This window comes from Andrographis paniculata, unplaced genomic scaffold, assembly GCF_009805555.1.
Source record: "Andrographis paniculata isolate CXL003 unplaced genomic scaffold, ASM980555v1 Contig82END, whole genome shotgun sequence".
Taxonomy (NCBI): domain Eukaryota; kingdom Viridiplantae; phylum Streptophyta; class Magnoliopsida; order Lamiales; family Acanthaceae; genus Andrographis; species Andrographis paniculata.
Genome location: NW_026137620.1, coordinates 4,209,993 through 4,237,976, shown reverse-complemented (window position 1 = coordinate 4,237,976; position 27,984 = coordinate 4,209,993). Strand labels below are relative to the sequence as shown.

General features: G+C 34.8%; 2 protein-coding genes across 2 annotated transcripts; both read left to right on the top strand.

The window, feature by feature from the left end:
• The first annotated feature begins 9,052 nt into the window (after positions 1-9,052).
• Positions 9,053-16,003, top strand: LOC127241293 (protein PIN-LIKES 7-like). Its single transcript, XM_051260260.1, has 10 exons — positions 9,053-9,250; positions 9,335-9,706; positions 9,820-9,899; positions 12,621-12,745; positions 13,659-13,780; positions 14,478-14,774; positions 14,900-15,000; positions 15,100-15,152; positions 15,216-15,401; positions 15,513-16,003. Exons 2-10 carry the CDS (start codon positions 9,572-9,574, stop codon positions 15,635-15,637), a joined length of 1,224 nt encoding a protein of 407 aa, XP_051116217.1. The 5' UTR covers positions 9,053-9,250; positions 9,335-9,571; the 3' UTR covers positions 15,638-16,003.
• Positions 16,004-16,417: 414 nt separating this feature from the next.
• On the top strand, positions 16,418-19,793 carry LOC127241292 (protein SIEVE ELEMENT OCCLUSION B-like). Its single transcript, XM_051260259.1, has 7 exons — positions 16,418-17,090; positions 17,224-17,376; positions 17,478-17,935; positions 18,011-18,120; positions 18,198-18,340; positions 18,423-18,896; positions 18,973-19,793. Exons 1-7 carry the CDS (start codon positions 16,770-16,772, stop codon positions 19,600-19,602), a joined length of 2,289 nt encoding a protein of 762 aa, XP_051116216.1. The 5' UTR covers positions 16,418-16,769; the 3' UTR covers positions 19,603-19,793.
• The last annotated feature ends 8,191 nt before the right edge of the window (positions 19,794-27,984 follow it).

Below are 27,984 nucleotides of genomic sequence, written 5' to 3'. Positions count from 1 at the left end.
GCTGATGGGGCGGTGCGCTTCTGAAGCGAGGGCATTGATTGAAATGATGGCCGCCAATCAGACTAGTTGGATAGAGACAAGCATGTCAAAGCCATCAAGGGGTCTTTAACAGGTTCCTGCTACTGTTTCACAGAATGCAAGGATAGACAACTTGTTTGTCCAGGTTAAAGAGTTGGTTAAGCTCGTGAAGCAGGATCTCAATGGTAATAAAAAAAAAGGTAATAAATGATGTCTTGGTCAACAAGAAGTGCGCTTATGTAGACCACTCTAGCCCATAGGTTGCTGAGAGCTCAGCTGAGCAGACTCAGAACCCAGCGGAGGTCTTCTCCATGGCAACCCCAAAGGCCTGTCGGTCCACGCCCTCAACAAAAATTTCATCAGCCACAACAATTCACTGCGTAAAAATACTATCAAGGGGGATATTATCTGCAAAAGAAATACTTTCAGACACCCCCACTTTTCATAGCAGGCACCTGTTTTTTCCTAGCCTCCCAAAGCGACTAATCAGCCGCTGAGTCTGGAAAAACTATAGAGAAATACTGAACTGGAAAACTAGGAGTTCCAAAGAAATACATCTGCCTCGATCAAAATGTTAAAAACGCAGGTAAGGCAGATAGCTGAGGCACTGAAGCTGAAGCAAGAATGGAACGTTGCCCGGGATAGTTGAGACTATCTCGAATCAAGCGAAGGCTATAGAAACTAGGAAAGGGAAGCGAATATCTTCTCCGCCACTGCCTGAAAGGTACTAATCTCTATTCCTCCCCTTTTGTTTTAAATACATTACCTGTACAGGATGATATTAACCAAATGCCAAACGAGGAAATTCGTCCAACTGAGCCACGAGCGACACAAGCTGCTCGGATACCATCTTAGTAAAAAAAAGAAGTTATCCCTAGCGATAGCTAGGGCCTGCTTTCCAGCTAGGTTCGGGAGAAAGGACACTTCCAAGGATTTTGAAATGTTTGTGCACACTTTCCATAATCTTATTGTCACTATTTCATTTGTTGATGCTTTGCTGCAAATTCTACAATACGCTAAATTTATAAAAGATATAATCAGTAGAAAGTGACAAATGCCTGAAGTGGATTTAACAGTGTAGCTGGAGGGTGTGTGCAGTGCTATGTTCAATGAGGAGCTACCAAAGAAACTTAGTGATCCTGGGAGTTTTATCATTATTTGTACTATAGGAAATCTGAAACCAATTAAGGCATTATGTGACTTAGGAGCTAGTATCAACCTTATGTCTTTTTTGTTTTTTTTTGTAAATTAGGGCTTTATAAGCTTGAGCCTTGTGGAATTGTAATTCAACTTGCAGATAAATCAATAAGACTCCCGAAATGGATTATTCACGATGTATTGGTGCAAGTAAACAAATTTATCTTCTATGTAGATTTTATTATCATGGAACTGAGGGAAGGTCGCGAAAAAATTCCAATTTTATTGGGAAGATCTTTCCTGGCCACCGCTCAAGCTAATATCAATATCATGCAAGGAAAAATCACACTAAGCATTGGTGGCGACAAAGTCACGTTTTCAATGAACAATGCATTACGACAACCTCAGGAAGAAAACTGTGATATTATTGATGAATTGAATGAATTAACTTCTCGTGAGACTAGTTTAACTTTAGAATTTCTTGAGGAAATTTCAGAGAAGGATTCGCTTATACTGTAAAAACTTGAGGACTCGGATAAGCGGAGTGACAACTCATTTGTTCCCACTAAGTCTATAAAGCAAACAAAGTGAGAACCAGAAACGAATCCAATAAAAGGGAAGAATTAAAGAAACTACCATAGCACTTCAAATATGTATTTTTTGGGCCGGAGGAGACTTACCCGCTGATAATCTCTGCCCCACTCGTGCCAAACCAAGAGGCTCAACACTTATCCGTTCTCAAGAGAAGGAAGACGGCGTTTTCATGGAAGATCTTAGACATCAAAGAATCAGCCCAGCGGTGTGTATGCACCATATCTAACTGGAAGCTGAAGCGAAACCATGCAGACAGCCTCAGCGTGACGCCTCAACAAGAATATGCAAGAAGTTGTAAAGAACGCGGTAATGAAGCTTTTTTATGCAGGTATAATCTATCATATTAGTGACAACCAGTGGGTGAGCCCAACCCAGGTGGTCCCCAAGAAAGAAGGCTTTGTCAAGTAGACAAGCGATGATGGGGAGGTCTTCATGATAAGACCAATCACAGGATGGAGAGTCTATATCGATTATAGAAGGTTGAATACAGCGACGAAGAAAGATCATTTCCCGCTTCCGTCTCTTGATCAATGTCTTGAGAAGCTTGCAGGTCATGAATACTACTGTTTCCTCGATGGCTACTCAGGCTACCACCAAATTCCCATCAAATCAAAGGATTGTGAGAAAACTACTTTTACTTGTCCATATGGTACATTCTCTTATCGAATGATGTCATCCGGGCTCTGCAACGCCCCAGCAACCTTCAAGTGATGCATGTACCACATTTTTAGTGATCTCCCGGACTCTTGTATCGAAGTTTTTATGGCAAGACATTTTTCAAATGCCTGAATAATTTGGATAGAATGTTTCTCCATTGTTTTAAGACAGATCTCGTGCTGAACTTGGGAGAAGTGCCATTAAATGGTAAATGAAGGAATTGTTATTGGCCATAAGATCTTGCTCGCCGGAATTGAGGTGGACATATCAAAAGTAAGTGTAATCGAAAGAATGTCAGTGCCCTCGAATGAGAAGGGAGTTAGAAGTTTCCTTGGCCATGTTGGTTTTTACCGTCACTTCATCAAGGACTTCAGCAAAATCACTCAACCATTCACCGCGCTACTGTGCAAGGATACTAAATTTGAGTGGTCAAGCAAGTGTGAGGAGACTTTCCTGATTTTAAAGGAGAAACTCCCCACCGCTTCCATCAATTCGGCACCAGTGTGGAGCGAGCCATTCGAACTGATAACGGACGCAAGTGATTATGTCGTCGGTGTTGTGCTAGGATAGAAGCTTGCGTTCAAGCTTAATGTCATTTATTATGCCAGTAGAAGTTGGACTCCGCTCAAAGGAATTACACTACAAGTGAGAAAGAGTTGTTAGCTATTGTCTTCACTTTCGACAAGTTTAGGCAATATCTTATCGGGAGCAACACCATTGTTCATACTAACCATGCATCGATAAAATATTATATAGAGAAGAAGGAGACCAAGGCCCATTTGATTCTTTGGGTTTTGTTGCTCCAAGAATTTGATATTAAGATCAAGGACCGAAATGGGAAAGAGAATTTTGTTGATAACCATGTCAGCAGGCTTTGACAACCGAAGAACAAGTCCCCAAGTATAAATTATTCTTTTCTTGACAAGAAATTGTTCTTTTGCAGGGTAAGGAGCCATGGTTTGCAAACCTATCGAATTTCTTAGTCATAGAACAGTTTCCCACTCATATGTTTTTAAGGAAAAGAAGCGTCTTCTCAGCTTCGCAAAAGACTATTTTTGGGATAAACCTTATTTGTTCAACATCGGCTTTGATAGGATTATCCGTCGCTGTGTATCCCAGTGTTCCTGGAGGACTACCTTTGATTTGAATACACTGATAAAATTGAGCAGAGGTATTCGGTGAGCGACTAGTGGTTGTGCTACATAAGGCTCAAGGATTTCCAGAGAGAAGAAATCGAGCAGGAGTTCGTTCGTCAAGCCATCGGTGAAAAGATGAAGGCCTACCGAGCAGAGAAAATTACAAGAAAGGACGCCACTAAGGCTGCTAATACAATGCTCGCTTCCAAGCAATATGAAACAGTTCATTTTGCTAGCCTGGAAGCGGCGGCGGCCTACGAAATGACAAAGGCCATGGAAATCCTCTATAAGAGAGGATTCGATGCTGAGAAGATCTCAGGCTCGCTCGTTGATGGGATAAAGGAGCGAGGCCTAACTTGGTTGATTCAAAATCCCAAGGATCCAATAAATGTACCGTTGGTGAGGGAATTCTACACTAACTTGAGCCAAGCCGAGAGTCCCAGGAATATCTATGTTCGAGGAAATTTGGTGAACTGTTCGGCATGGCAAATCAACCGGGTCCTGGGGTGGCCGTTCTGCTACCCAACCCAAGAGATAGAAGACAAATTTAACACCACAGAGCACTGCGGCTTACTCGAGTTGCAGTCGTTGTACAAGACCTTCGCCACCACACCAGAATATGACAAGAGAAACCTAAAGTTTAGGTCGGTGGACGATGATAAGAAGTAATGGGTCAAGTGGTCACTAAGTAGGGTCATGATAACCTCTCACAGCACTGACATCAGACCCGAATTTCTGCTCGCGTTGTGTTTAATCTTGGAAGAAAAGACTGACATCGACATGGGCGCAATAATCTATATAGACATTTGGGTGCGAAGATGGACAGAACGCTGGGTCACGGGACCCTGATTACAGAGCTATGCAGATGCGCAGACGTCGATCTACCCACTCCAGCCCCTGAGATGCAAATAAAGCTGGTTGGAGTCCAAGGGGTTTAGCCTAATCCCCAACGAAAAGAAGAGAAAGGAAAAAGCGACAACTCCTCTCCCCCCGCTGAAAAAGAAGATTAAAGTAGTTGAGGAAGAGATTGTCCGCTTGCCAGAAAAATGAGAGGAAGAGAAGTGGCATCTGAACCAGAAGGGGCCGCTGTTGAACTCAACTCGGAACGAACTATCTCCAAGGAGACTCCCGAGGAAGCTGAGGCCGCTATTCGCTTCACTCGGGAAGTGGAGATGAGTTTATTCGGCGAGGAGTAGGCCCAGAGCAATAAGGGAGGAACAACCCTCGAGAAAACCGCTGGCGAGGAAAGGACCAAGCGCAAAGAAGACCCCGCTTATGAGCCGGCTATTAAAAAACCGAGGTGAAGATGGCCGCAAAGAAGAATAAGAGTCCCCCTCGGAAGCCGAAGAGGAAGGAGAAGGGAAAAAAGGAAGGCGGTGTAGAAGCAGGTCAACCCGGACAAGATTCCTCTCTCTCGCTTAAGAAAATGGATCATGATTAGAGAGCCCACCGACCAGCCCGAGCAACCCTCGCCAGAGGAGCAGCCACGAAGAGCGACGCCACTCCACCAAATCAGCCCAACTAGCGATGAACCTGTCCACTTCAACCAGCAGGGGTTAGATGAGCCAACTGTTGCTGGAGATCTTGGCAATGAGGCCACTCCCGTTAACCAGCCAGAGGGAAAGAAGCCTACTGCTGTTGGATCAGAGAAGAAGCGGGAGAGCGTGATCACCGAAGAAACCATCGGTGATATAGACGTAACCGTGGAGTCATTTAAAGATCAAGCCCCGAGGTCCCCGCTGCCACAACCGCTGAAACTGCTGATGAAACCGACAGCATTGAGGCAGTCATAACATCGCTGCCTATTTTGCAGGTGTCTCCCAAAACAAAAGAGTCAACAACTCTGGGGGCAATGGAACAAGAACCTATGCCATATAGTCCTAAGATGTCAATGGAGACATCCACACCTGTAAAAGCTCCGACTCCTTCCTCAACGAAATCTGACAAAACCATCATCGATAAAGAGGAGGATGGAGAGGAAACAAAATTCAAGGAGCGGTAAGCTCGGTTGCTCGCAGAAATGCAGAAATTGAAACAAGAGCGACAACGTGAGTGGAACAGGAAAGGGAAGTTGAAGGTGCTGGCCAAACTGCTCAAGTGGTGGAAGCTACAGACCCAGCTCCAGCTACGCTTTAGGCAAGATTTCAAAGCAAAGAAAGTTGCAGATCGAGCACATGAGGCAGCGAGGCAGCTAATTTTTCTCAGGAATGTCACCCCGGAGCCGGTGGATATCAGTTTCGCATCCGAGCAATAGTCACCAGCACCCACGGAGGCCAACACATATGCTCCTCTCGCGACATTTGAATCAGTTGAAAAATGACTGGATGACCTCGATGCGGCACTACTGAGCCAGTATGTTCTAACACAATCACTAATCGATAACCATGCTGAGAACGTGGCCAGCCACTTGGCTTTCGAGAGCTCCGTGCTAGCCGCACTAGAGTCACGTGTTGGAAGCCTGGAAGCTCAAGCTACAAACCTGGGTAGGGCCTTGGAGAGCCTCGAAAGAGGACAAAGCGACATATTAAAGGCTCTTGCAATAGCCACCCAGCAGAATGCGATTTTAATGGAGCAACAGCTTGACTCAGCTCGAAGCCAACAACGACTCGAGGAGCTAGTGCGGCAGTTTGTCAAGCATCTTCCTCAGATAGGAAGTGGATCCTTGAATCTCAGGAAGAAATGATTCAGGATCCTTGCCCCCATCTTGTACATAATTTTGCAAAGGATGGCAAGGTATGTACAGAAATTTTTAATGATCAATGACACAAAGAATTTTTGGTAACAAGTCGAAACCTTCAAAACTGTGTGCCTATTTTAATTGCAAGCATGTGTTGTTACTTAAAATTCTTTTAATACATCGCTGCGTTAGACTTATGATATGTTTTAGAGTAGGGTTAGACAACTTGCGAGCATCGAACTTAATAATTTTCATTTACCTTATTCAATAGTATCAATGTTGAGTTAAACCAAGTATCCGATATGACTTGAAAAGGTTAATGCCCCCTTCGTTACAAGTTTCCCATACTCAGTAGGGTAAGCGAACTTTTTTCTATCGACTTTGCTCAAAATAAATGACACTGACAAGGGAAGTTCTTAATGGTATGAGAAGCGAAGCAAGCGAAGTGGGGATGACCTATTATTAAAGGGGTATAAAAGGCTTAGGTGCGTTGAAAATCAAACAAGGTCACGAGCAGACACAATGTTTGTTTGAAATTCTGTGACCCATTGCGAAATGTAATGAGCTATGAAAAAAAAGAAATGATTTTCCGCACCTTCAGTTAAAGTTTCCTTATTCAAAAAAATAGTCCCTGCTGAGTGAATAAAGTTGATTATGCCTAGACGGCTCCACTCATGTTAAATCATATGACAAGTTTTGAATGCTTAAGGATCAATTGCTCCTTTTTTTAGATTCACTCTGCTCACAACAAAGGAGCAATTGATCCTTAAGCATACAACTGTAGACATTAAAAATTAAATGTCTAAATTAAATTAAACATCATATATTTTGGAAGAAAATAAAATTCCAATGATATAAATATATCGTATTTAATTATGCACATATGTTAATTTTTGTACAATAAATATCAACCATTAATGCAAAAATCTGCTTAAAATGGAAGATATCGTACAAATATTACGTGCATAAATAGAGCCATAATAAATTTGGCAGCAAAATAAATTAATCTTGTTAATAAAAGAAGTATATAAATTAATATCTTCCAAACAAGGCAATGATATAAAGATCTTGTCAATAAATGAAGTTTATAAATTAATATCTTCCAAAAAAGGTAATAATTTAAAGATTTTGGCGAGAAAGGAAGGTGCACAATCAAATCCGTCAAGAATGGAAAACGGCATCCGATGGAAAATGAAAGATTATAAAATCTTTCCATCCACGTGGCACCATCCGAAAAGGAAGCCAAGGCCACCCTCCCCTATAAATAGGAGCCTTGGCCAATTCATTAGACACCGAAGTTCATTTGAAGACTCGCGCAAGGGTAACTCTCTCTAGATTCTCTGCAATGTTCTTCATTGTTCTTCGTGTCCTTCGAAGCGTTCTTCGTCGAAAAGTCACTGATTTGGACAAATGATCCAATATTGGTTGACGAATCGATGGAGTTAACGTTCTTCGTCGTATGTCCGAGCCGGAGGAAGGATCAAAGCTCTCAAAGCCATCGAGAAATCCATGAAAGCCAAGGAAGAGCCTCCAAAGTCACTCCCAAAGCTTCAAGATGTTCGTCGCGTTCTTCACAAAAGGCGCAAACCAGGCCCTCTTCGATCCAAAAGTCAAGGGGACACGCTACCAAAAGCGTTATAGAGCATCAAATCCACCTCCTCAAAGACAAAGCAAATGTCAAATTCCGCGGGATCATCCAAATGAGGCATCAATCCAAAGTCGACGATCAAAATCGCCAACACGGATATCAAAACCCTCCAAAAGCCGGCAAAGTCAAACCGAAAACCAAAATCCCTTCAGATTAAAGAAGCCATCCAAATCCAAGTTGGAAAAATGGATCGACCCGGGAAGAGAATCGAACGATCCAAATAGAGAATAGGACCCGCATATATTTAAATTAAATATAATTTGTATAAATTTTGTGTTTATAAGAATATAACACAATTTTTTTGTCTACAACAACCTCATTATATTATATCACACCCGTGCGACGTAGCGCACTGCGGGTACTAGTGTGTGTATATATATATATATAAGATGATGAATGGATGGATGCACCCGGGATAATGAAAAGGAAATCAAGAAAAAAAAATATTTCTTTTTTCGTATAAATTTATGTTCTTTTTTTTTTCATAAAAAAAATATATATATATTCTATTTTTTGTAAAGTAAAAAATGTTATTTTTTTATTACTCCCTCCGTCCCACTTTTCATGTCTACTTTTCTATTTTCGCCTGTTCCATTTATTTTGTCACTTTTTTTTTAGAAAATAATTATACACTTTAATCTTATTTTTAAAAATTTAATTTTTAATTTTAATTATACTAATCAATTATTTTAATCTTAATCTATAATTATTTTTATTATACAATAATTATTTTTACTAATACATTTTTAATTATTTACTAATTATACCCCTCCTAAATTTATGTGTTTACAATAATGCGGTCAAATTATCCGGAACAGAGGGAGTATAAAAGAACTTTTTTTTATTATTTATTTTTTTTAAAATGTGTCTGACCAAATGAATACTCACAGAGAATTTAATTTTGAAGTTTACAAATTGAAATTAGTTTTAATTTACAAAATAATAATTTTGTTGAGGCGAACAAATCCAATTTGGTCTATTATTAGCTAGAGTCGATAATATTTGAATTTAATAGTGTCATTTTCGAGGCGTATTTCGTGTCAGATACGTATTTATCAAGTTATAGTTATTAATTAGCTGCGAACTAATATTCATCGTCACCAATTTGGATGTATTCAATTAATTGAATTGTATTGTATTCCTCTGCCTCCGCTATCTTTTGCTTCCCAGAACCTTCCATGCCACCACCCTTTATTTATATATATATATACATACACACAAACATTTCATACGTACTGCCAAAGCTATTAGTATTAGTATTTATTTATAAGCATAGACATTGTCGTCTTTTCCTTTGCTTTCATTAAGGTCGTCTCTGTTCCGTGTTTCATTTACTTTGATTTAATTTAATTTCTGCCAATCATCATCATGATTTTCCAGCAGGTAGATCAAACCTCGATCCGATCCTTTATTTAATTATATATGATAAAATCAAAAACCCTGAATCTGTGTCTGTGTCTGTCTCAGCTGGGGTAATCGATTCGTTGTCCCATCTGCTCCGATCTGATCTGCTCCAATAATTCCACTGTTAATATTTATATATATATAGAATACAATATTTTTCAGTACGCACGAGGACGATGACGATGACGATGACGATGACGACGACGACGACGACGTTGGTCTTATAGATATATATATAAATAAATCATCATCATCATCATCATCATCGCAGCAACACGGGCGTGTTTGAGAGAGGAGAGAATGGGAGTTTTGGGGCTGTTGGAGGTGTCATCAATGCCGATACTGCAGGTGCTCATAATAAGCGCATTGGGAGCTTTGATGGCTACTGACTATCTGAAGCTGCTACCTCCCCACGCCCGCCATTCATTGAACAAGGTAATTAGATTAATTTTAAATTGATTTAATTTAATTTAATTTAATTTTAGTTATCAACAAATTAATCTTGATATATATATTATTATTATTATTATGAATAAATGGTACTGCAGATAGTGTTTGTTGTGTTCTCTCCGTCGCTTGTGTTTTCAAGTCTGGCCAAGACTGTTACCATTCAAGAAATCATCTCTTGGTCCGTACCTTTATTATTTATTTATTTATTTATTATTATACATGCTTTCTTGCACAGGTTAAGGCTTTTTCTTTCTTCTTTTACTCATGTTTTCCTAGTATTTGTCTTTTGATTTTTGTATCCAACTTATTTTTTAATTATCATATTTTACATTAATATATATTTTTATAGAAAATACTAATAATAATGATAAATAAATAAATAATAAAAAAAAAACAACCTTGCTGTAGACAATTTTATTTTTCTATTGTTTATTTTAAGGAAAATTTTGTTTCCAATAAAAGATATTATATTTAATATTTTTTTAGAGTACTATTAGTTTTTTCCTTTAACATTTTAAACAAAAATAAACATTATTCACCTTGGATAATTTTTAATAAAAATATATTATTTTTCTTGCAAAAGAAAAAAGGTTGAAGATCTACTAATAAACTCTCATAATCCATTGTTCACACATTTTAATTTTAATATTGATTATTTAGTTTGGATTGAAGCTATTAAGAAACCTTTATTATTACTGAATTAGTTATAAAGTTCAATTTTAATTTCATATTCTTAAAATTGGTATGCTTTTATTATTGTAAAATAATTTAATGAAATTTATAGAGTTTATTCACCCAATTTATGTTTGGCTTATTCTCTATACTTATAAAAAAACACATTCATCTAAAAATACAAAGTGAACACATAAACACCAACGATCAGACTTATTATTATTATTATTTTTTAATTTTAATTGGTAATTTGTATTTTTTTTTTTACTTGGGTTTAATATTTGGCTTAGTTTGTAACTTTTATTACTAACTCCGGAAGAAGATAAATATTTATATTTTGGATGTAGATTTTAGAATATTAGTATTATATTGGTCTATAGTAAAAAAGACAAAATAAAAAATATTAGTATCTCGTATCAGATTGTGTGATATAAAAATAATGATATTTGTGTAATATATTGAAAATTGCAAAAGTATTAATTATTATAGGTATGTAGTACAATTATTAAATTAAAAAATAGTATCCTTATTTTTGGACGAACAAAATAAAAAATAGTATCATTCTTACGAAAGCACATGGAATATATAGTTGTTTAAAAAGCTAAAAATTCAAATTAAATTTTCAAATATATAATTAATTATAATTTTGAATATTAACAATCAAATTTACCATCCTATTTAAAATTTATTATAGATATTTGTAACATAAATAATTATTTAGTTTGTAAATAATATGTAGCATATAGTTTAATTATTATATAAAGAAAAAATATATATTCAAAAAAACACATACATATTTGATTATAAATTGAAATGATGGGATTATATAACTTGTTTAGTTGTGATTTAAAAATAATTTAAAATAAAATATTGATTTAAATATCATACTAAATTAAAATAAAAACAATAATTTAAATAGTTAGGCTTGATTGTATAAAGCTACAGCTGGTCATTTTGATGAAAGCATAATAATAAAGGCAGAGCATGTGATGCGTTGAAAGTAGCAGCAGCACCATTCATTATTGGAGTGGTACTGATAGTGATACTCAGTCAAATATTACTCCCTACGTCTATGACATAAAAATTAAAAAAAAAGTATAATTAATAAATAATTAGTAAAAATAATTATAGTACGATAAAAATAATTATAAATTAAAATTAAAATAATTGATTAATATAATTAAAATTAAAAAAATTATAAATTAAATTTTTAAAAATAAGATTAAAGTGTACAATTATTTTTCAAAAAAAGAAAATAACAAAATAAATGAGACGGACAAAAAAAAATAGACATGAAAAGTGAGACGGAGAGAGTAATTTATATGATTTGATAGAATATAAATTCAATTTAAATTTTAAAATATATAAATAATATATGTTTTAATTAATTGCATAAAATAAAATTTTATATAAAATATTTATTTACTATTAATATAAAATTATTTATAGTGATGTAAAATATATGAAAATATATTTATATAACTATATTTTATATAATATTAGAACGTTTAATATATTAAGAAAGAATGAGTTTGACTTAGAAAGAAAGTATCAGTAACTTCCCAAGATACTCCCAAAACAACAACCAAATGCTGTTTAAACATAACCTTTTTATATATAAAAACAAATAATACTACAAAGTAATGTACATATTTAAACTAATAGTCCCTCCGTCTGTGTGCAGTTAGAAAGTATACATATTTTTATTTTGAAATGTAAAATTACAAAGTAAATATTTTATTAATTTTTTTTTCACAAATATCATTATTTTACATCACATTGTTACTTTTACACTACAAAACAAAGATAAAAATATTATTACATTATTTTTAACTGTGAATTATAATTAAAATATTATTATTTTTTAAATAAATATTTACTTTCTTTCTATGTGTGAACGGAGGGTGTAAATAAATTATAGTGCAACCAGATTTCACTTTCAAGGGTATATATATATGGAATGGAATTATCTGACAGTGGGTTGATGGGACAGTATCATTATATATTAGTTAGCTATGGTTTAATTTAATCTAATACTATTAATTTTAAATGAATGTTTCTATTAAATGTGGATATATCTCCATGTGCGTGTGATTGTTTTGTTTTGTTGTTTCCCACTGTTAATGTTATTTATTTATTTGAATATAAAGTGTGTAATTAATATGGTGTTGAGAATTGCATTTGCATTTGAATTTGCATTTGCATTTGCATTTGCATTTGCATATAGGTGGTTCATGCCAGTAAACATTGGAATGACATTTGTGGTTGGAGGGATACTTGGATGGATAGCAGCTAAATTACTTAGACTTGAGCCTTATCTCCAAAACCTCGTCATGGCTATGTCCGCCTCTGGTAATTTATTTATTAGTATTACTCCCTCCGTTCCCATGTAACATGGGTGTATTACTGTAAACACGGGAATTTAGGTAAAGTATAATTAGTAAGTAATTAAAAAGTGTATTAGTAAAAATAATTATAAATTAAGATTAAAATAAATAAATAGTTTAATTAAAATTAAAAAAATTATAAAATTTAAAATTTAAAATGCGATTAAAATACATAATTATATTTCCAAAAATAGAAAAGACAAGTTATGTGAGACGGACGAAAATAGAAAATAGGGACAAATTATGTGGAACGGAGAGAGTATTATTTTGTGTATGTAAGTATTCCCTCCGTCCCACCACAATTGACGCTATTTTCATTTTTGTCTGTCCCGTAACAATTGATAAATTTCTATTTTTTTTGTAAAAATTATTAAATCTAAATATATTTAACAAATATAAATCAACTTAATTAATTAAATAACATATAGTATCATAAATGGCGTAGACCCACTCAAAACTTCTTTGTTTCTATCTCTCTTCTAAAAAAATAAATATTTTTATTTATATTTAAAACTACACATCTTTTATAAAATTGATTTATGTTAATTATAAATAAACAAAAATATTTTTTTATTTATTTGTATTATAAAAAATTTTATTCTCTACGAAATAATATCCATATTATATATATTTTTAATTGCTATATTATTTATAAATATTTAAACATATATTTTAATCTTTTTAATCATATATATTAAATTTACTTTTAAACTATAAATATTATTAATTATATAAAAAAATAATATCATAATCAATTATTATTAACTAATTAAATATTCTTACCTTAAATATCGTGTTATTAATCAAATGATTCTTTGATGGAATGAAAGACATTAGTATGTTATTTGGTTTTAATTTTATATTATATTATATTATAGGAAATCTGGGAAATATTATGCTTATCATAATTCCAGCAATCTGCAAAGAGGATGGCAGCCCATTTGGGGACAAGACTGTATGCAAGACAGTTGGCCTGTCCTATGCTTCCTTCTCCATGGCTGTAAGTACTTGTATCCATCTCTCTCTCCTTCTTTTCTTTCTTTCTTTCACTATGGAGTAAAGTAATTAACTACTGTCCTACGTAATTTGAGTGTGTTAATTAGACATTACAGAGGTAAAATATAATTAGTAAATAATTAAAAAATATATTAGTAAAAATAATTATAAATTAAAATTAAAATAACTAAATAATTTAATGAAAGATTTTAAAAACTATAAAGTATACATTTTAAAATACGATTAAAATATATAATTATATTTCCAAAAAAGAAAATAACAAATTATATAAAACCGACGAAATAAAAAATAAAGACAAATTATGTACAACTGAGTACAGTATTACATTTACACCCCCCTTCACTGTGCAGTGCACAACTAACAATACGTACATGCTAAATTGCATTGACTTTAATTAATACAACAAAAACAAGAAATTATCAGTATTATTTTTCTGGTTTGAAAATTAACTGTATTTTAAAATTTTACACAAAAGTACTTTCCATCAATCAATTAAACAATGTATGACTATAAGTGAGATGGATTGTTCTATATGCATGGAATCCACTTTCAATTGCATGCAATATATTCTTCGTTACTTAAATTTATATAATAAAAACATATATGTTGGGATCCATTCAATTTTGAAATGGCAAGAAAGAATGATATATATATATATATATATTCATGCACGCATGCAGCTTGGAGCATTCTACATATGGACATATACTTACTACTTGATGCGGAGCGCCGGTGAGAGCTACGGCAAGTCATCGTCGGGTCATAGTCATAGCGAGGAGGAGCCACCATTATTAGCCTGCAAGGAGCCCAACAAGGACGATTTAGAGGGTAATGTCAAAACTTATCTCCTCAAAGCTGGTGGAGAACAACATCAACACCAACCAGCTCTGGGATCATCTGCACCATGGAAACAAACAATATTGGGAATTTTGAAGCAATTGTGGAAAGAGCTAAGGGCACCTCCAATCCTTGCTGCTGTATGTTTTAATAATCAATTCTATGTATATAATAATGATATAGATAACAGAAGAGACCAGTACAAGATCAAGAATTAATTAATAATTGGCTGACACATTGCATGTTTCTATATATTATTGTTTAGATTTTGGGATTCATAGTTGGGGCAGTTTCATGGCTTCGAAACCTTATTATAGGCAGCGGAGCCCCTCTCAGAGTGATTGATGATTCCATTACATTGCTTGGGTATGTACCTAATGTAATTAAATCCTTTAAAGTTTTTCAACAGCTATATATATTAAACTTCCATTGTTGGAATTATTTGTGTTTGTGTATACTATGCAGGGATGGAGCGATCCCATCGGTTACATTGATCCTTGGAGGCAACCTAATACAAGGTACGTTTTTAATTTGTTTCTTTTTCTTGGAAAGCTAATTTGCATGGACACTACACAATATAGGGATGAGCAAGAGAAGAGTGAAAGCGTCAACAATAATTGCAGTGATCTGTGTGAGGTATATAATGCTTCCTGCAGCTGGAATTGGCATCGTCAAAGCTGCTTCATATTTAGGGTTTCTTCCTGCTGATCCTCTCTACCATTTTGTTCTCATGATTCAGTTCACTCTCCCACCTGCTATGGCCATCGGTACCCTTCTCTCTCTCTCTCTCTCATTTATTTTTATTTTTATTTTTTGAAAGAGTTATATTAAAAAGAAATAATTATATTCGACAAATGAATGAATCAAACATTTTGTAGGTACCATGGCACAGCTCTTCGATATAGCACAGGAAGAATGCTCAGTGATGTTTCTTTGGACTTACTTGGTTGCAGCCTTTGCCCTCACTGGTTGGTCCACTGTTTTCATGTGGATCTTGTCCTAACAATTTAATTAAACCTTCTCCCATCCCTCACCCCACCTTTTCATTTAAACCCACCCACCCACCCACCAAAATGGAATTACCACCATCACTCCATCCATTCTTAATTACCATGTATCTTATTACTCTTTTTTTCAATTTTAATATTTTTTCAAACCTACTTTACCTGCGTTAGCTTCGACGATTAAAGAAAGTGGAACGTCAAGCTTCGATTATATTAGAAACTGTTTTTTTTTTTTTTTTTCCTCTTTACTTTTCTTCAAGTACGTCATTAAGCAAGATTGAGGTAATAGTTAATGAATAATGAAATTGTAGTTATATTTGCCAATATTGTATGAAGCAGTACTGAGAGAATGATTTGTTTGTTCAGTTTGATTTATAACAACCAAATAATTGTTTATACGTAACTTCTTCCCAAGAATTTCAGTTGTAGGATATTGTCAGAGGTTGCTCTTTTGATTTAATATTCTGGGACAATATATCTTAATGCTTGAGAGACACGACCACGATTTTAATTAATTAAGTGTATGAAAAGATGATCTTTTTCTTGGACTTGACTTGACTTCTTGGTACTCTTTTCTGCCCGACCAACAAACGACGTGCCAGCTGGCCAAGCATCAGTCATAAAGTAATCGATGGATCAAGAAACTTAAAACGAACCATCAGGCTTTGGAATGAATGAATGAATGAATACATACATATATATATATATATGTATGTATTCATTCATTCATACATTCTTCCTCTGGCAAGAAAGGGATTTTAAAAACATAACCTTACTTTGGCAAGCAAGAAATGAATTCCAAACCCCATTCATGAGTTTATACCACAATGGAAGCAAGCCCCCATGAATCTACCTAGCTTAATAGCTTAGATTTTATTCCATTGGGATTTTATTTCACCTGTTGATCGCTGATCGATGTTTCTTGTTTGTGAATCTCTTCTTCTGATCTATATAAGAGCCCCGACTCAAACAGCAGCATACCTTAGCATTGCGTTGCATTGCCTCAAACTGCATGTTCTTGAATTGAAATTCAATTACACAAACACACACACACATATCTATATCTATATCTATATATATATATATAGATATCCTCTTGATCAGGTAGGTAGCTAGGTAGGTTCTCAATCAATGTCTGGGCGGGAGAGGGAGACGGCGCCACTTTCATCCTTAGGCAGAGGTCGGAGTTTTGTGATGGAGCATGATCGCAGCAGCAGCAGGCCAGCAGAGATTATTGCAGAGGGGCTTAAGCGTAGGGGAGGGGGAGGGGGAGGGGGAGGCTTTTTTTCATCGGATGAGAATGCACTCACTAAGCAAATTCTGGGCACTCATGCGCCGGGGATCGATGATCTCAATGTCAAGCCGCTGCTTGCTGTTATTGAGGATATATTGCGCCTTGGAAGCCCCACTTTGTCTACTCATGACAACGACAATAATAATAATGCTCTAACTGTAATTAATTAATTAATTAATACTACATATATATATATATATATATATATCCATGTGATGTGTCATTTCATTCCAATATTGTTCGATATATATCGAATACTTGTTACTTAATTAATTTGTTACTGCACTGCAGGCCGGTGCACGTTCAGACGCCAATCTTGATCATCAACCGGGGGGGAAGAAGAAGGTTGTGTCATTTCACGACGATATCAGCTACACCACTCCTGATCACGACTTAAACATCGTTGCAGTTCTTGCACTTCCCATCAATAGGATTTCTTCCGAGGTACAACCAACTAACTAACTAACTAAATATGTAGGACTAGGAGGATCCGTTTGGCTTCTTCTTACACTTACACAGTACTAGTGTCTTCTTTGCGACGATAGATGATCTGCAAATGCAACGAAGGAGGAGGGGAAGCACATTCCGCAACTATGAACCTCCTCAGATCCCTCTCCAACTACTCATGGGACGTTAAGGTTGGCATAACCTTCGCAGCATTCGCCATCAACTACGGCGAGTTCTGCCTCGTCGACCATTTGCGCATGGAGAATCCGCTCGCCAAGAACATCGCCACACTCAAGGATCTGCCCCATACGATGGACAATGCCGCCGCGGAATTGAAGCACAAGTTGGAGGCAGTTGTCATCCTCTTGAACACTGCACTCAATGTAACTCGATTCATCGTCAAGTTCAAAGAGCTTCCCTCCGCTTACATCACCCACGATTCGCCCGAAATTACAGCTGCAACCGCTCACATTCCGACTGCCGTTTACTGGATCATAAGAAGTCTTATGGCAAGTTTTTCCCTGCTCTTGAACCTCGTCGGCAGCTCCGGTCACGAGTAAGTTTCTTATCCTGCTCAATCTCTGTTTCTGCTTTCCCAAGTATATGTGTTCAGCTTACTATGTTGAATCAGATACATGTCGGCGACTGCCGAGTCATGGGAGATATTAAGCCTAACTCATAAGCTAGAGGTTATATCGGCACACCTGAAAAAGCAGCTGGCAATTTGCTTGGGCTTAGTTGGTGAGTAGTTTTGTTTTAATTTCGACGAGAGAAAATAGTAATGTGTATCGATCTGATCCCTCGCTGTTTTTGTGCAGACAAGAAGAAGTCGGAGGATGCGTACATCGCATTCAAAAGGCTCATCGAAACATCGCATATCGACAACATGAAAGTACTCCGGGCTATGATTCGCACAACTGAAGACCAAATGCCACTCTACGATGGTTCCAAGAGGACAAATGTCGGCTCGAAAATCTCATCTTTTGACTTTCTTTCATTTTTCGATCTATCTATTGAATTCTCCATGTCCGGGGTTACTGCAGGAACGCCTCGAGGCACTAAGGTCCAAGTACATCTTGCTGTTGATCACAGACCTTGATGTTCCTCACGAAGAGATAAATGTCCTGCACATGATTTACAACCAACACGCAATGCGACACGAGTACGAGGTTCTCTGGCTTCCTGTCGTGGATCCAACGACGGCGCCATTGCAAGACAACGTTTTCTACGATCTAAGAAACAACAACATGCCTTGGTACTCGGTGACTCGCCCTTCCTTGGTTGAGCCGGTGGCCATTCGATACTTCAAAGAGGTTTGGAACTTCACCCATATGCCTATGCTCGTCGTCTTAGATCCGCAAGGGAAACCCTCCAACCTCAATGCTTTGCCAATGATGTGGATTTGGGGAGGCCACGCCTTCCCCTTCACGAAAGCCCGCGAGCGCGCCCTATGGGACGACCATACTTGGAACATCGATCTCCTAGCCGACGCCATCGATCCGCGCATTCCCGAATGGGTAAAAACAAACAATCAAACATAGATATAAGATGGTGATTAAAGTTGATCACGAGTGACATAACATTGCATTGCAGACAAGGGGGAACAGAGTGATCTGCCTATACGGCGGCGAGGACATCGACTGGATTCGGAAGTTCACCCTGTCGGCACGAGCAGCAGCCAGCGCGCTGCATGTCCCCCTGGAAATGCTGTACGTCGGCAAACGCAATCCCCGCGACAAAGTGCGGCGATGCCACGAAGTGATCAATCGGGAGAAGCTGAGCCACATCTTCCCCCTGGCGGAGTACTACGACTACGTGTGGTACTTTTGGGTCCGCCTCTGGAGCATGTGGAACTCGAAGAAGCACATCGGAATGAGTGTGGATGACGACCGGATAATGCGGGAGATCATGGACATGCTGACCTTCGATAGCAGCAAGGAAGGGTGGGCAGTGTTCAGCCGGGGGAACTACGAGATGGCGAAGGGGAAGGGCGACGTGGTGCTGCCTGTTTTGGATAATTACACGGCGTGGGGGTACAATGTGGATCATCCCGACAAGTTTGTGGCGGTGGTGGAGGAGGAGATCCGGAGGGCACACCCGGAGCACCACTGCAACCACCTCATCTTGCCGGGACAGACGGGATACATCCCGGAGCGGGTGGCCTGCTCCCAATGCGGCAAGATTATGGAGCACTATGTCATGTACAGCTGCTGCAATGATTGAACCAACATATATAATTTACTTACTTAATTAATACGTACAATAAATATATCTATTTTCTTCTCTTCTGCTATTATTCTTATATATATTGCAGTTAATAAAGTTAGAGTTTGATAAAATGATGTGAGAGATATGTTGAATATGCATGAATGGGAGATATGTAAACAAATAATTAATATATATGATCTTATTTTTCCCTCATTTTATCATAGCAAATATAGATCATTATATAACCATTATTATTATTATTATTATTATTATTATTTTATGACGAGGGTGGCAAGTGACCTGAGGCGTATGGGGATTTGAACCTATGACTAGGGGTGGGCAAAATATCCGAACCGAACCGCAGAACCGTCGAACCGAACTGAATCGAACCGAATTTTCGGTTAACCGAGCAAATTCGGTTCGAATACAAATACTGCATATTTGGTATTTGTTCGGTTCGGTTCGGTTTCGGTTTCTAACCTTTTTTTCGGTTCGGTTAACCGAACCGGATAATTTTATAATAAATTAATTATGTTATATTATATATTTATAATTTATTTATATAAATTATCATTAATAATATACATTACAGCCAGTCCCCCAGTGCAGACCCGGTTTAAACCTAGTGCAAACCGCCAAACCCCATCTCCCAAATCTCAAACGCGATTTCACAACCCTAATTTCTTCGTCTACCTCCTGGACATCGGCGGTACTTCACCTGTTCACCATCTTGCGATTTTTCAGCCAATCAGCGGCGGCTTCATCTTGTTTCTGCGATTTTTTATTCCATCTCTCAGCACGGCTTCACCCCCTCTTCTGCAGTTTGTGTGCAACTATCCAGACAATCGTTTTCAACTCTTCGCGCACAATACAACTACAAAATCTTTCAGGTAACAACTACAAATAGTCGATTCAAGATTATAAAATCTTTTCCATTTTATTTACATTGTGCAGAGTTTTTTATTGTTTTTTAGTAGACCGTTTTTTTTGTTCAAAATTTTTTTCCAAAATATAAATATAATTGTGCAGGTTTTATTATTATTTTTTTTAACAATTAAAATGCTAACTTATTTATTTTGAATCCAAAATTGGTAATGAGTGTTAATTGAAGCTTATCTATTATTTATATTTTTTTCCGTTATTTCTCACTAAATAAATTTATTTTTATTTATGCAGGTTTTATTTCTGTACAGTAAAAAAAATAAATATTATTACTCTTGAAAATTCACTTTTAATTTTAATTTACAGGTTGCTTCAATTACAAATTACTTTTGTTACTAATTCCAGAAAATTTAGATTATTGAGCTTTCAACATCTTGTGATAAATAAATATATTATTTATACTTGTAGCTTATTTCTTAGTTTTATTGATTTTTTTTTAAAAAAATATTATATTATTATCATTTTTTTTTTCAGGAATTCATGTGTTTGAAAAAAGCTTGAATCTCTACTCAGTGCAGTTTTTTTTAGTAAATAAATTTTATTATACTATAATTGCAGTGCATTATTATTGATTTTTTCTAAAAAGAATTATTTTATTATCTTATTTTTCAGGAATTCGACGGTGAAAAGATGCAAACGCAGATTTATTTTCGTGAATATTGTAATTTGACTTTTAAATATACTTTATGTTTCATGTTAATTTGTTTTTAATTGAACTGATATTGTGTTGTTGTTTATGAGTGTTTCAATTCCAAAAGTAGATTTATTTGTCAATATTTGTTTGAATTCGGTTCGGTTCGGATATTTGCAAATAGTACAAATATTTTCGGTTAACCGAAGATTCGGTTAACCGAAATTTTCAGTTCAGTTTCGGTTCGCGGTTTCGAATATTTGTTCGGTTCGGTTCGGATATCAAATACCTGCATATTTGCAAATATCCGAATCGTGCCCACCCCTACCTATGACTTCACAGTTACACATTCAACCTTCACACCAGGCCATCACTTACGGGACTATATAATAATACTTATTTAACTCACCTACCACTATCTTCGTCATTTAATTTGACCACACCTCAAAATTAGTGACATGAAGTTAAATTATTTAATTCTATCGACCAATATTTTTTATCTGAGTTTATTATTTTCACTCTCTTAAATTTAAACTTTCAACAATTCCCAATTTAGATATTTGTCTTCCAAAATCTTCTAACTTTAAGGTTGTATTGTAGGTACTAATGGCTTGATTGTGCAACTTGATGAAGTTGAGCTCTATTTGTTCATTTTCTTACAAATTTAATCTTGTTTCTAAGTGTTTACTTATACGGTGAAAAATTGAATTTTTACATTAAAGCAATTATTAAATAAATATACCAATAGATTAATCCGATGATACATATAATATATCACAATATTTTTTCAACCACGTAGCATGACGGTCAACATGACCTTTTTGTCTCACATAAAGAAAATCTTCACGAGGACTTCAAACAATTTTTCTTTTTTTTTTTTTTTCCTTAAAGTACTCAGAATTTGACTATATTATGAACGTGGGTTTGCTTCAGTTCATATAAGGGTTTTCTATTCTGAAACACGTTATATCCTTGTCTTTTTTACATATAAACTAATGGTTTATGCAAATTTACCATAAGAATTATATTCTTGAATAAAATTTCATCTATCCAAATATTTAATTTATGAAAATTAAAAAAACATGTTAAAATCTATGTCCACAAAAAGTTGTTGATGACACATTAATTCGTTTGAAGATTTTTTCTCACCACCAAATCTTATCTCTAAGCATTTGTCTTTTGTCTTCAAAATAGCATCCAAGTCCTTTAAAGTAGTTGGAGAGACATATTTTTCTAATTTCAATGCCGTAAAGTTAGTGTCCAGACAATTCTTAAATTTATTGTCCTGTAACACCCCAAAAATTCTATGGGAATATCACAGGCCGACATTGAAACAACAACACATATGGACGTGTTGTATCTCGATGCCAAGGCTAAAGCATACTAAAAATAAGTACAAACATTTTTTTTTTGCAGAAGTCGTAAAATAATTTTAGCAACTCCCACAATTACTTTAAAAAATACAATTGTAGAAGGTCATGCATGTTTAATAATAGTTCATTCCTATGATGCATCAAGTCGATGAAAGTCTAGATTTCAACTGTACATGTAAGAAAGTAGTAACATCAGCAATAGTTGAGTAAGGAATTAAATATACAATGCATGAAATCAATTACCAACGATAAGTGCTAGCCAAGCAACAACTACAACTATCCAAAATTCACTGCTCACTCAATTGATCAACCAACTTGCCAAGTAACCGCTAAATCCAGCCAAATCAACGGCTCACACAATTATTAATTAATTTCCCAAAATGACTAAATCTAGCTAAATCCATGGTTATCCACGACTTACACAATTTACCAATTGACTTGCCAATCAACGGCTAAGTCTAGCCAAATCCACGACTTATACAATTTATAAATCGACTTGCCAATTAATGACTAAGTCTAGCCAAATCCATGACTTATACAACTTATAATTGACTAGTCAATTAACAACTAAGTCTAGCCAAATCCACGGCTTATACAATCTATCAATCAACTTGCCAATCAAAGACTAAGTCTAGCCAAATCAACGACATACAATTTACAATTGACTTTCCAATCAATGGCTAAGTCTAGCAAAACTCACGGTAGACAATTTAGCTATCGACTTGCTAATCAACGGCTAAGTCTAGCCAAATACATCGCTTATACAATTTACCAATCGACTTGTCAATCAAAGGCTAAGTCTAGCCAAATCCACGACTTATACAATTGATAATTGACTTGTCAATCAACAACTAAATCTAGCCAAATCCACGACTTATACAATTTATCAATCGACTTACCAATCAACGGCTAAGTCTAGCCAAATCCATGGCATACACAAATTAATAATTGACTTACCAATCAACAACTAAGTCTAGCCAAATCCACGACATACACAAATTAATAATCGACTTTTCAATCAACGACTAAGTCTAGAAAAATCCACGGCTTACAAAACTTTATCAATTCTTAATAGCAAGTTCACCACATATCACATAAGGAGATATAATTATAATGGCCTATTTAACTAAGAAACGTAGTTAAATGGTTAGTTCATTTCAAATGTTAATAATTTAATCCCTTACCTTAGTTAGAGGAAGCTAACCAACTCAACAACCACCGACTCATGAGACTTGGTTTGGTCAGACTTCACCTAATCATCAAATTCGAGAAATCAACTTACTCAAATTTAGCATAGATCTTATAAAATTCACCATAAATTCACTGTTGGCTCAAACCTGAAACTAGTGCCAAATCAAAGCAAAAGTTTCTAAATTATATTTCAAAGACCAAAAATGCAATTATTAATTTGAATTACATTTATAATATCATCTTAACTCAAATACTCAATTCACTTCAGAAAAACAGAACGCTTGTACGGTAAAAATCACTAAAAATCTATTTCATACCCAAATGAAACAAACATGGTCTCTAATGAAATCTGACACACACACACACATATATATATATATATATGACCAATTAAACAAAAATACAAAATGAAGTTTCAGAAAGAATATAATAGAAGTTAGCCATATTGAACAGATACTTCGTAATGAAATAGGATATGTAACTTTAAAAATTTATATAAAATTCATTTGATATCCAAATTGAACAAACTTGGTATCTAATTAAAGGTAACATAAATATCTACATTTTTCATGAAACAAAAGTGTGAAAACAGCATCCAAAAGTTACAGAAAATCCATCGAGCACTCTGTAATATTTTTCCATCAAAAAAATAAGTGTATAACTTTAGAAAATCATATAAAATTCATTTGTCTTTCAAATAACTCATATAATATTTCAAAATGAAGATTAAATCAGGAAGAATATGGATATGGTTTTAAAACAGTAAGCCCATGCTTTAAATAAACAAAATCACTTAAAATATTGCACACATATTAAGAAATCGAATTTCAATAGTAAAGAAGAACAATGTATGAAACTTACTTATTATATGACTAGGGTTTCCCTGGGAGTATTTGAGAATGAAATAAAGGTTAAATATAAGGGATAAATTAATATTTTATGTTTAAAAGTTGAGTTAAAAACGCATTGACATTTTTTTAAAACGTATTTGAACATACAAAAGACCTTTGAATACTTTTTTGGCTATAACTATTTAATTTAGACTCGGATTGACTCACTGTTTGCGGTGTTGGAAAGGTAACTTAGAAACCTATATAATGACATAAATTTAAAAAAAAAAATTAGATATGAATTCAAAATTCTACATCGGTTTGAAGTTGACGTATTTATAATAACTTTAAAATATTTAATTTAACAAAACATCTAATGGACCAACTTGATTATGGATCGAGTATCACATGTTCATCGGAAAGTCATTATCCTCTTAGCCCCAAAAAACTTGAGAATAGATGAAATAGAGAATACTTATATTTTATTGGTGAATGACCTAGCCCTTTTCTCCATTCTGTTTAAGCTAGGAGTCACTCTTAAATACGTAACTTGGTGTTCCTTTGTGAGATATGTGCCCAACTTTCAATTGACACTATTTATGTTGTGTTTTTATTTAGTAAAACTCGATTTTGATATAAAACGACAATTTTAAACTTAAAAACTCTTGTATTGAGTTTAACCAAAAAATACAAAATAACACATTAACAGATTTTCGAGGCTCAGCCCCTAGCATATCCTATCCAGTAAAATTGGTTGTGGGGAAAGTGTCTCAACTTCGGAAAGGCCAACAACGACCGCAAGAAGCCCTAACTTGAACTAGAGAATAAACCCTAACCATCTAACGTGAAATGATACAATTTCTATAGAAATTTTCCACTAATCAATATATCGCACTCACCTACACAATCTACAGCTAACACTCGTTGGAAAACCCCAATCAAACGCACACATTTCTAGAAAGAAAAGAAGCAGCATGAGAGAAGAAGAATCGAAAAACACAAGACTTATGGAATATATTAATCTGAAGAACTGAAGACGGAAAATAGTAGAAAACACACCTAGAATGTTGTAAAATAGCTAAGAACACACCCCTATATCGGACAGTTAGAGTTTATTTTTAGTTATGAAGTGAGCTTCTCTGGCCGGACCTACTTCGAGGTCAACAACACTCGATTGGATAAAAATATATAGACCACTCATTAACAAATCATGGGCCAACTAAATAAACCTCCACCTTTGGGACATGATTAATCGGGTGCCTAGGGAGATCATTAAAGCCAACCTATGCTCAACAAAAAAAGTTAGTATTTTTGTGAAAAAATAGAGAGCAATAAACACATCTCAATTTCAATCAAGAAATAAAAACCTAATTAGTCGTATCAAAATTTATAATCTTCAAAGAAGACTCAAATTTAGCAACAGGTAATGGCTTAGTGCTCTTTCCATCCGGATTTGAAATGGAAAAAAATTTATCAAGTCTTATAAGGCTTTTAGCAACTATATCACATATAAATTGGAATCTAACATTAGTATACTTGGTTCTATTGTGAAAAAAACCAAATTTTACACAACTAAATACCTAATTGAATATTGAAAAATACTTGTACCTTACCTTTCAGGTACCCAGTCTCAGTGAGCAAGCCTGTAAGTCATAAGGCTTTTTTAATCGACTATATGACTGCAATATATTTATATTCGGTGGTTGACAGAGCAACTATAGGTTTCAAAACTATGACTTCCAACTTACACAAGAACCACACAAAGTAAACACATAAGAAGTAGTAGACTTTCTATTATACATTTCATTAGCATAGTTAGAATCCATAAAGTCTTTTAACTGGTGCATTCATTACATTGTTTATACATCAATCCCATGTTATTTGACCCACATAAATAATGCAACAAACATTCCAAATCAACCCAATGTTCAAGCCTTGAAATTAGACATAAATCTACTCAAGCAACAAACAACATATGCAGTGTCAGGTCTAGCACATTTTTCACATATGCAAGATCAAAATCAATTTTGGGGCACTGGTTTTTACTCAACCAATAATTAGAAGTAGGTGGCAGATTAATAGCTTTTAAATTGAATATATTAAACTTTTTTATAATTTTCTCAATATTTGAGGGATGCCCAAAAAATAGATTTGTTGTGTAACTCTTTTAATATGCATACATAATATCACTCTTGCATCACAAATAAATTTTTTATTTAAACACTTGTTCATTTGATCTAAAATTTTCAAATTTGGACTAATCAACATGTTATCAACATAAATCAAAGGACATACATGTATGCTGCTAACGGTCTTAAAATACAAACAATGATCATATTCATTTCTCTTAAAAATTAAAAACTTCATACACTCATCAAACTTTAAGTTTCATTGTCATGATGATTGTTTTAAACCATAAAGAGATTTTTTAAGTAAACATACAAAATCAGACTTTTTTATCTACAACGCCCTCGGGTTGTTTCATGTAAATATGTTCATCAAAATCACTATGTAAAAATATTGTTTTCACATCAATTTATTTAATTTCTCAATCAAAATGAGTTACTAAAGCAACCATAGCACGAACAGTAGAAAATATTACAACGGAAGAAAAATATTTCATTATAATCAATGACCCCTTTTGGTGAAAATTTTTTGGTACTAATTTTGCTTTAAACCTAAGATTATGTTCATCCTCATTTTTAGTGTTTAGGCTTTAGGACTAATTCACAAGTTCTATTCACTTTAAAGATTTCATTTGATCTTGCAAATTATTTATTTTTATGTTCCAATTTCACATATTCACTAAAAGTCTTGGTTCATTGTCATCAAGAATCAAACACACTCAACTTATATGAAGCTAAGTCATTATCATCTAATCTAGAAAGGCGTTTAATATTCTTTCATTGACACAGCGATCAAGACTAGATTCATACAAATTTGAACCACTTCATTCAGAAATGTCATATTAAGACCGCCATAACACATAAACAACAGCTAGAATATGATTTAATGTATCATTTTCAGGTAAAAAAAACTATTTCAGCACTCTTTAATTAAAAAAAAAATTAATAGAATTTTTATTGGACTCCATCTTATTTAGACTATTATAAAATCATCAGTGATTTTATTTAAACAAGGCATATAATGTACATTAAAAGTCACATCATGGTAATTATATCTTCAAAACCCAAATAATTTCTACATCATAATCTACAACATTTGTTTACCTTTTGGGATATACCAAAAAAATATATATAATTTTCAGTCCGAGGTTCAAGTTTATCATATTTTATATAGGTGAAAGCAGTACAACCGAAAACCTTTAAGTTTGAAAAATCAACAAGTTTTTATAACCACACAGTTTCAAGAAGATTACATTCTAGGCCACAAAAGGGGTTCTATTTTTTATATAAGTTTTGTAATAGTA